General features: G+C 55.1%; 1 protein-coding gene across 1 annotated transcript in view; it reads right to left on the bottom strand.

The window, feature by feature from the left end:
• PCSK9 (proprotein convertase subtilisin/kexin type 9) overlaps positions 1-10,692 on the bottom strand; it is a gene marked incomplete at its 5' end in the record, with an annotated part of 21,685 nt that extends 10,993 nt beyond the window's left edge. Inside the window, 5 exons of the mRNA XM_025206673.1 lie at positions 702-843; positions 3,199-3,332; positions 4,148-4,271; positions 8,214-8,405; positions 10,546-10,692. Coding sequence (XP_025062458.1) covers positions 702-843; positions 3,199-3,332; positions 4,148-4,271; positions 8,214-8,405; positions 10,546-10,692 — 739 coding nt within the window. The remainder of the gene's footprint in view (positions 1-701; positions 844-3,198; positions 3,333-4,147; positions 4,272-8,213; positions 8,406-10,545) is intronic.
• Between the last annotated feature and the right edge of the window lie 2 nt (positions 10,693-10,694).

Raw genomic sequence — 10,694 nt, 5'->3', positions numbered from 1 at the left:
CTCTTTCCTGCCTGGGGCAAGGAGTTGGACTCGATGATCTACTGAGGTCCCTTCCAGCCCTAACATCTATGAATCTATGTATCCCCACCTAGGTGACTGTACCCAGTTTGGCTGGGATAGTCCCAAATTGTGGAGGCCAGTCCCAGCTGGCCGGTGAAAATTAAAATTAGCATCCTAGACACGAGGCACGGGGCAGGGAGGCCAAGCAGCACGAGCTGTGAAACAGGAAGTCCTAGCAGACAGCAAAACTGCCCTAAAGTAGGTTAGCTGAATTAATGGAATGACCATTAAAAAGAGGAAATGATTGTGAATATCTGAGAAGTAAAGAACAACGGGTCATTAACAGGCCATTGACTCCCTTAGCTGCCTGAACAGTAATACCGGAGCTGCACCAGGCCACCCACCCCCCGATTGCAGCAGCACTGCTGACTTAAGGGGCGGGGGGAAGTGTCCTGGATTTTGCTTTGCCCCATATGGTCACCCTATGTATCCCCAACCCAGTTTCTCCCTGCCAGCATGGGGAGCCTTCACCACCGTGAGGAGCTGGGGTTAGACCCGTGCTGTCTGGGGAGCAGGCAGTGCCCCAGCTCCTGGCACTGAGCAGATTGCATCTAAGTGCAAAGGGACCAATTTCGGGGGTGCTGACTGAGGTCACAACCAGGCCCAGCAACCCACTAATCGGGGTGAGGGTCATCACTCACCTATGAGGGTCCCGCTGACTGTGCCCTTGCCTTGGCAGTTCAGCACCCGCAGGCTGCGAACACTGGCCCCCTTGGCCACGCCGGCGTCCCTCCCGCTCACCACGCCGGCCATGTGCGTCCCGTGGCTGTCGCACTTATTGGCCTGCCAGAGAGAGAGGAAGTCAGTCGGGGAAGCAGAGGCCTTCCCAAGCCATCACGTGCCCGGACACACACGGGGCCCATTCCTGCAACACCCTCACCGACAGGTATCACCCCTGGTGCAACGCTTCCCCTGAGTGCAATAGCCAGTTACTTGGGGGCATCCCCATGGGCAGGATCCAGCCTTATTTTCAGGCTCCGTTTATTCAAATGCTATTTTTATTCCAGCATGCCCCATCCCGGCTACGATGTTTCAGTGGGGCAGCAGCGATATACCACTCGGGGGGTCTGAATTCGGTGAAGACCTAAAGCTGACTCAGCTGCCACAGGGGGGGAAATCATCAGCTACCTAACAGATGAGCTGCCCGCTGGAGCAGCCGCACGGCCCAGGCCTCCAACAGTGGCCGGTGCCAGCTGCTTCTCGGGAAGTGCAAGAAAACCCCACTAAGCAGAGCTAGGATAAGCTGCTGCCCCACAAGGGCCTGAGCCTAATCCGTCTTAGAGGCTTAAACCATGAAGCATGAGGCTTTATCCCATCCAAAGCTCTTTGTCTGCTTTAGTGATTAAAACTCTGGATACCCCTGCTATCCGAACAGCCAGCCAGCCGGGCGGCCCTCTCCCCACCTCCGGTGAAGCCGAGATGCAGGTCTTCTCCACCGTGGTTACCCAAGGATGTGCTACGCCTGGCCCCGGGCAGTCATACCGAAGAGAGGTGATAACAGGGCAAGGTGTGAGTGGACTCCTGCGGTCGGGCCCTTCTCCTCACCGCAGGTTTGTTTTATTCCCTACGAGGGATCCTGTCCCTTCAAAAAGGCCACCCAAGGATCCCCTCTAAGGGGAGGATCCCAAGCACCAGGGTGATAAGCGCAGCTGAACAGCTGTTGTTCATCTGATTGGTTTGATTCACCACTGGGTTCGTGCCATAATACTGAAGTAATGCAGTGATGGATCAAATCTCTAGACAAACCCTAGTTCCCTCACTCATCGCATGCCTTGAGGCACCTTGTAAAGCAGGCGTGACTTCGCTGTAACAGAGATGCAAACTGAGGCACAGTGACGTTAAAGGACTTGCCCAAGACTATATAGCAAGTCAGTGGCAGAGGTCAATGGTAACACTCAAGTGATCCAGCAGCCCAATGCAGCATGCTCCAGAAGTTTTCGGGGCATATCACAAAGGCCAAGAAGCTGCTTCCACACACGACTTCTCAATGAGGGTTACAATGGACAGCTCCCCAGCTTGTCAAGGGCTGCAGCAGGCTCCGAGTGAACTGAACGGCCCCGGTGTGAGGGTAAATCAAGGTGGGTTGTACAAGCTCTGTCAAAGGCGTTGAATGTGACAGGTTCTCCCCATGCCAGCGCTACTTGGAGGTGAGGCTTGGAGAGCTGAGCCGTGCGGGGGCCTGGACTGAACGCAGCAGGATGACCTGGTGCAGACAGAGACGTAGAGCATAGCTTCTCAACCTGTGGTACGTGTACCCCTGGGGGCAGGGAGTACGCGGGTACCCCAACACTCTCGTCCTCTTTTCCTCTTAAAACTATGGAAAAAACTTTGGTGCAATTAAAAAAATTAAACTCCCTAGTAATAATTTGGTGTTCAGCCCTCCTAGCTTTGGCCAACATCACCTCTAGCCCAGGTACATACTTGAGTTGTGCACCCCTGGTGCAAAAGGTGGCACCCCTGCCCACACCAGATCAGACATCTGTCATATCACGGCCTTATATACACAGCCGTTCTCCCAACGTATGGCACACATTAGTCTGTAAATATAAAATCCCCTGGAAAATTGCATGTTGGGGTATTTATCAAAATTTTCAGAAGTGAGGGGGTACTTGCTACTTAAAAGGTTGAGAAACACTGACATAGAGAGTCACGGCATGAGCCTCCCTGGTACTATGACTAGGGCCCGGCAGAAAATGGGTCACCCCTGCCCACTGCCGAAAACAGGTATTCAGCCATAATTCAAAATATGCCTGAAAGCCCAAAGGCTTTAATAGGGAAATCCTGCCGCAACGCTTCATGGAAACTCTAGTGCAGGTGCTCCCCTCTCTCTTTCTCCGCACCAGGCTAGGCTCCCTGTTTAGACTACATCTCTCATGATGCACCATCTTGGACGGGGCAGCTGGTGTCTTATGATGGTGGTGGGGAGGGGATGCAGGCCAGTGTGAGAACGTGGCCCTCGGAAGAGGACAAAGGCATGAAGCAACTGAGCTGCAGCTCTTCCCCACAATGCAGATCTTCCTTGTGAAAAATGCTGCCCGGTCAAACACACCAAAATCCACTCAAAAACAGGTTGGACGGAGCATTTTCGAGCAGCCGTCCGGACTCGACGCTCCAGGCACAGGCTGCCGTCTCACTCACCTGCCTGTGAAAGCGTGCGCCATCCTCCTCCGGGACGTTCTCGAAGTTGGTCACAAATGCTCTGCCCTCGATCTCCCGATGATTGCTCTGGATACCGGTATCCAGCAGGTAAACCTCGACCAGCTCTCCTTTATCTGCCAGAGACACGTAACACGGTGCTGCCAGTGCCCGGGGAGCAGGACCACAGCCTGGAGAGCTCGCATCAGCCCAGCGCTGTCACAGATACTCCAGGCACTGCTCTCTTCTACACCAACGTTGACAGCCAGATCCACCTGCCTGAAATCAGTCTTTTGGGACACTGACCCCTTTTTTTTTTCATCTAAATTCTTAAGTGCTTAAATTTAAATCGATAAAAACATTTACTATTTCTTTCAGGCAAATTCAAGTTTTTCAGACAAAACAGTGCTGCACACTCAACTCATCTGGTGTCTAGACAGGGCCTGAAGCTGCCAACTCCCTATGCACTGAGTTTCCAGTGATTCCCAAAGGAGTTCTTTAAGCAAGGGGTCTTGGAGAAGCAGGCCTGTGACTTCTTCTTTCCTTAGCTCCCCCTTCCCAGTGCAGCAAGGAAGAAACCTCTGAGCTGCTGGAGAAAACACGGTGGACCGTGAGCTGCACTCCAGACCATGCCAACCAGACCTGCCCAGGGCCAATTTAATCCTAGGAGCAGGGAGGCTGCCACGGAGAGCTGCCCAGCCTGTCCCTGGCCAGCTACGTTCCCTCAAGACCTGCCAAACCTGCAAAACTCAGGTGGAAGAGCGAGTCCCTCCAGGGCAGGGTGGGGGCCGTAGTCTCCCTCCCTCCTTCTGCACTTCGACCTCTGGGCAGGTTTTCTATCTTCCCCAGGAGCGCTTGGATGACTCAACCCTGCCCCGGAAATCAGTGGGCACCCCATGAATATAACGCCCCTTTATAGCCAAGTCACACTGGGGATGTAAGCAGCCCTTACTGGGAGGGTCGTATTCATCAGCCTTGTGCTGTGCCAGGATGATCCTGTCCAGGTTCCAGGGGACGCTCTGAGCAAAGACGTAGGAGTCCTCCTCAATGTAATCGATGTGCGGCAGTCTCAGCGCCTGCACAAAAGAAGCGTCACGGAGAGACACGCGTATTGTCTGAGCCAGGCGGGGGGAGAATGGCAGTCGCTTTGTGTACCCTATGGGTAAGCAGAGCCCACGCCTGCCAGAGAGGTGATTTATTCCCAGATGCTCAAAGGTAGCTAGGTGCCTAATGCACATTGATGCCACTGCTCTTTGATCGGTGGGAGTTGAGCACTTGAAATCACAGAAAAGTAGGGCTGGAAGTGACCTCCAGAGATCACATCTAGTCTGACCCCATGCTGGAGGCAGGATCATCTCTGTGCAGACCATCCCACACAAGTTCTTGTCTAACCCTATCGACATGGTCACACAACCACAAGGCAGAGCGTCTAACCTGCCACAGGTTAACGCAGGGGGACGAGGGCTGTCAGTGTCTGGCCACTGCAAGAATTACTAAAAAGCCTTTCAGGATGTGCGCCTTAGGGCCTAATCCTGTGCCAGAGAAAATGAATGCAACTGGGAGTGCTCAGTGAGAAGGAGGCCCCAAATGATGAGATGTTATGCCCAAGGAGGGGTGAAACGTGAAATCAGTCCCAGACACAGCTGCCTGGTAGGGACCCAGTTCTCCATAGGTGTGAGCTGGTGTGGGTCCATGGCTGTCACAGGAGCTGTGCCAGGGAAGACCACAGCCTGATCCCTGGAGGCGCTCAGTCCAAGAGGAGATGCTGGTTAACCACAAATCCCAGGGCTGTTTTAATCCATCCTATATCTGAGCCACGGAAACCTTGCAAGAGGGGCAAAAACCTGATCCTGGACCACACAGTGGCCACAAAGCTGCCTGTGGTCTCTCGCTCAGACCTTTTTATTTACTTTATATCCCTAATGATAATCCAGGAAAAGCTTGGCAGTGCTCCTAACAGTCTGCCCATTCCTGACTGGTTGATCCTCCCCAACACCAGGACATACTTCCCACAGCCACTGAGGAGCTCCAAGCACATGTGCACCTACAGTTTAAACATCCGTGAGAAGGGATCAGGGTCTTCTGCTGCTTTGTGGTGGACATGGATAAGCCAGGGATTGATCCTGTACTTTCCCCCGCTCCCCCCTCTTCTAGCCATCCCTAGAACAGGTACCAACCAGGATGACGACCAGGAATAGTAAACAGGTACCAACCAGGATTCCCTTCCTATAAGCAGTGCTGGATGCATCTCCATGCAGGGCTCATCAGTGCCACCTGCTCTTGAAGGGCAAGAGGGTCCCTTGGAGGACGGACTTGTGGTTAAGACACAGGGGGCATGTCTACACGAGACACTTAACTGCACAGTAGCACAGCTGACTGCAAAGTAAGCCTGTGTGTCTACATGTGCATATGCTTACTACGCGGCAAGCCTCGCTAATCGCAAGTAAGTTTGCTACCTGAAAATGCAAGTAGCAAATTTATGTTTGATTAGTAATGGAGCCGTAGCACTCATATAGACATCGGGAGCAAATCTGCTCCCGGTCAGTTGTCCACTAGTGGGTGGAAGACTGCTCCCTGCCAGCTGCCAGGGCACCCTCCGCCACTGGAGCCAGGGAGGGGACTATGTCCCCCTGCCTTGGCAGCAAGGAGCCCCAAGCCCCCCATTCTGCCATCACGACTGGGGAGTAGGGGGCTGAGAGCGCCTTATTTCCCAGAGCCAGGATCTCCCAGCACTGGCCCCACAGCCACAGAGTGCCACTAGGAGAGAAGGGTCTCCCAGTCCAAGCCCTGTGACCGCAGAGCTCAGGCTGGGAGATAAGGGATGCCCAGTGCCGGCCCCCGGTGCAGAGCTGGTGCTGGCAGCTCCCTGCTGGTGGAGGCTGGGGAACTTGTTCCCCATCCTGTTCCCCACCCAGCTCCGCGCTCATGGGGCTGATTGGGAAAAAAGCTCCCCACTTTGTTCCCCAGCCTGTTCAGCACCCAGCTCCATGCTTGCCAAGCGGAGCGGGGAACAAGCTCCCCAGCCTGTTCCCCAGCCAGCTCCGTGCTCACGCCGGCTCCCCACCACTGCGTGCACTCCCGGGGAGCAGGGGGAACCCACGCCCCCCAGATCTGTGTGTGGGGCAGGTGCATGCTGCCTGCTGCAGGCTCCCGCTCCCACCCTGCTGCCTTCCCCCAGGGCCTCCACAGCCAGGCGCTGCACGGCAGAGCAGAGCCGTGTAGGAAAGCTGCTTGCTGCTGCAAGCTCCACACTGCCCTGATGATGCATCCCCTGCGCGCATGGCAGCAGCATGGGGCACACCCCCGCGCCGCCATCCCCGCTGCTGCCCCGCACACAAAGGACATGTCGCCAGGGCAGTGCAGAACTCGCAGCCCCCGCCCTGCCCAACTCCCTCCCTCCCTATGGGGCCCTCCATCCACCCCCAGTACCTGAGGGAGCTGCTTTCCAGGCTGCCATGTGCATATTCATGCCCATGGCATCCCCTGCCTGACCACCCTCCTCCCGCTCCCTCGCAGCCCCCTGCAGACTGCAACTCTGACAGCCTGCAGGGAGCTCGTTTTAAAACTGCAAAATCCACGTTTTCCTCCAGTTAAGGTGGAAATCCGTGTTTTACTCCATTCTTCTGTGGGAAATGGAAAACCCGGATCCCTGGTAATGTCCCAGCTGGGGCCCCAGGAAGTGGGAGCAGTTTGCTGCCATTATCTGCAAATCTGCTCCCACTTCCCTACGTGTGTAGACGCCTGCCCGGGTGCATTTACTCACGACTAGTTTACTCAAGAGTAAACTGATCCCAGACCAAATGCATGTGAAGATGTGCCCAGGGGTACTGGGAGATTGGTGTTCTGTTCCCAGCTCTATTGTAGTGGTTTACATCGCTTAAAAAGACAAATGCCTGGGCCTCAGTTCCCCCCTCAACGTGGGATAGGCACCGTGAGGTTCAGTTCATGCGGTGGACAATAGAGGAGTGGGAAAGTTTCCCCAGGAGAGCTCAGGACTCGATCTCAACACACTGTGCTATGGACACAACCCTGACCGTGCATCTGCATATGGCTTTGGGGAGACGGAGAGTGGCCAACAGGCTGAGTATCTGCCGAAGTCTATGCCTGCAACCATAAAATGCCTGTCCCAATCCTACAAAGACACAGGACTTTCACATGGCCCAGTGAGTCTAAAACAGGCCAGTCAAGGGAAACCACAAAGCTGAACAGCAACTATCCTGTATCTCCCATGGCAAGAGTATGTTCTTCTCAAAGCTCTTCCTTTGGAAAGTGGCAGTGCATTGCATCAGCTTAAGTGCAAGTCACTCCCACGTGCTCTTAAGACATACAACCAGCAGCGACAAGTTTGCATCCAGCCTTGTGGGTGGGTGGAAAGATATCAAAGAAAACACACTCCTTCCCTGGAGATCTGCATCACTTTGGAGTCCTGATCTGAATTCTTTATTCCTTCTACAGGTCCAGCCTCTCCTCCTTGCTTCAGACATCAGCAGGATGCTGCACAAAGCATCGGAACCCAGCACACAAAACCAATGCCGGCAAATTAATCAAAGGAGGCAGGATTTGCTGCCGGGATCACACCCTAAGTCATTGCCTCTTTCTGATGGTGGCTAGGACCAGATGCTTCGGCAGAAGATACAAAAACCCTTGTGTGGCCAGTTATGAAATAACCCACCCACAGGGAAAGTTTCTGCCTAATCTCCATCTGGCAGGGATTAATTAGTGCCCTGAAGCATGAGGGTTGATAAACCTTGCAAACAAGTGGATGGGGAGATTGTTATTTTAATCCTTCCTCTCCCAACTCCAGACATGTTCAGTCTCTGCAGAAGCAGACTGGGATTCTCCGGGCTGCGTCCTGTTACTGTCTTCCTAATTGCCTGCCTTGAAGCCTGAGGATTTCCTGCCTCAACCTGTACCTGCTGGAAAAAAGGCCCTCTTCTCCATGCTGCCTGCCCTGAACAGCAACAGCAGGAAACAAAACCACCACAGGTGGAAAAGCCGGATGTGCAACATCACCTTACCATATCCAGCATGTCGCTGCTCATCTTAACAACAAAGCCCTGGAAGAGCTCCTGAAAGATGTGCAGGATTTTGGTGAGATAGCCATGCTTCGCTGCTCTGGCCTGCAGCCTCTGGACGGTTCTCTCTGTCTGGGACTTATGGGTTTCCTCCTTCAGTACCACGATGTAGTGCCCAGGCATTCTCCAGGCATCCTGGGTTTAAACAAGCGGAAGTAGTTGTGTGCAAAGGCAAGTAAAAGCAAAGCTTCCTTTCTAATCCAGGCTGCAGTGCTGTGGACGACAGCTGCTTTTTTTTTTTTAATTTTGGAAAATGTTTCATGTTCCAGGTCAAATTAGCCAGATCAGTTCTGAATCCTTGTGACTGAGCAAGGCTCAATCATTCAAACACCATATGTGGCACTGCAACCGGCAAGTATCCTCCACCCCAGACTTTTAGCCTGGGGCTTCAGATACTTCCAAATCCATCGGCAAGCATCCTATGAGCAGACCCAAGCCCGGAGGCTTGGGGTTCGCACACCCCCGAGTCTCACTTGCCCTCAGCCAACGGCCGCAGGAGCAAACTAGGGAGGAGTCCCCCATTTCCATAACGTAGGCGTGCAGCTGCAACCCTCCACTGGAAGCTAGCTGTAGACCGGAGCTGCTGCTTTAATCAGCTCAGGAGCGCTTGCTTTGTGGCACGAACTGAACATAATCGGAAAGGAGCTGACTGGCCCACTCAAGGCTTCGCACAGCATAGTTCAAGCCACTGAAGTCATGAAACCAGCTTAAACATTGTAAAAGCTTTTAAAACGGCCTTTGGAATGCTTTTCATTTGCTTTCCCTGCGGAGAGTGGGGGGTCTCTTTTACATTTGCCTCCTCTCCCCCTCCATCACAGGCACGAGGGCTAGAAGTTGACTTGGAAAACACTAGGGAGTCTCACACGATCACATGGCTCCAGGAGCCAGGATTTCAAGACCCTTCCAGTGCTGAATCACCGGAGCTGGTAACGGTGTGACTGCCCTGCACCTGCTACACCCATGTGGGAGCACAGACCTACGGAAGTCCCCCCTGAAGGCACTGGGAGCGGTAGATCCGCTGGGGGAGGCACAGTGGAAGAGTCAAGACAGCCGCAGGAAGGAGGCTTGAGCGGAGGAGGGCTTGGGTAGGGGGGGACCCACCTAGTCCCGGCTGGCCAAGCAGAAAAACCTCCCCTTCACTGGGCAAGCCAGCAGCCCTCCTGCCACAGTCCTCATGACCATCAGCTCCAAGACCCACCTGCCAGATGCCGAATCCTCCCGAGCTGTCAGAGAAAGGAGTCTCACCCCCCTTCCAAAAACTCTTGCCACCTCCTACCATGCACTGAGGTTCTGGACGGCCGGGCAGCCAGGACCCAAATCCTGCTTCCAGGAATATAGCTTGAGTGGGGAACAAGTCAAAGTCTGCACTCCCCTATCAGAGCTGCAGCCAGTCAGGGTCACCGGCCAGGCCGGGCCCGGCTGTGCCCCACCCCACCCCACCCCACCCCACCGGCGCACCCTCCCATGCCCAGCTTCGCGGCAGCTCTCTGGCTGTGGGATCACACCCCGGGCACCTAACTGGGGCCTTGCAGACTCCCTCTGGGCCATCACAAAACACTCGGGAGGGGACACCCAGAGCAACCACAGCAGATGCATGCAGGCAGCCATCTCAGCTTCCAGCTGTGGCTGCCCAAAACCCCCATAGGCGTCTCAGTGCCATCAGCAGCTCACAGGGGGGCTTTCAAGTCAGGATCCACCACCCCGTCCTACACGTTCACCTAGACCAGTGAGTGGTCCTCAACCGGGGTGCCTCGAAATCCCCTCAAGGGTGCCGCAGGGTGCCAAGGCAACGTTAGCGCTGCTGGGCGTGCAAGCATAACACAAGATACCCGCAGAGACGTCGGCGAGGGGTCCACAGTGTTAAACCTGTTCTACCTCAGCGGGGTCTTTCTGAGCTCTCTGCAACAGAAGAATTGCTCTGGTATTTTTCCAGGGTTAAAAAAGGTGGGAAAGGTCAGAGCTGGCATTTTCCGAGGGGTGCCCAGAGCGTAAAACCACTTCCTAGCCTGTCTCCTACAGACCGGCAAAGGAAAGCAGCACGAGTGTCATCTCCACTAGCCTAAGGGGCCTGCCCAGGCTCACCCACCCACCCTCGTGCTCCATGCACCGTCCACTGCTAGCACCCGGGTCCCCTGGCCCAGGGCTCAGTGGTCCCTGGGCTGCCCAAAGCCACAGCCGCCCGCTGGGAGCCATGCCCAGCAGACTGCCCCCTCTTGCAAAGAGCCCGCCAGGGGTTGGCAACCTGGAGCAGCGGATCCCCGCCCCGCAGCATCACCTTGTTGCAGCGGTGGAAGGCGGCGGCGGGGCTCTGCCTCCGCCACTCCGTGTGGTTTTCCTCCTCGGCAGCAAAGGGCAGCGCCAGCTCGCCCAGCGCATCCTCCGCCTCCTGTGCCAGGACCCGCGCGCTGCCCAGGGCCAGCAGCA

The sequence above is a fragment of the Alligator sinensis genome, unplaced genomic scaffold, assembly GCF_000455745.1.
Source record: "Alligator sinensis unplaced genomic scaffold, ASM45574v1 scaffold172_1, whole genome shotgun sequence".
Lineage (NCBI taxonomy): Eukaryota > Metazoa > Chordata > Crocodylia > Alligatoridae > Alligator > Alligator sinensis.
The sequence above is the reverse complement of the archived record's forward strand: the minus strand, read 5'-3'. Positions and strand labels throughout refer to the sequence as shown.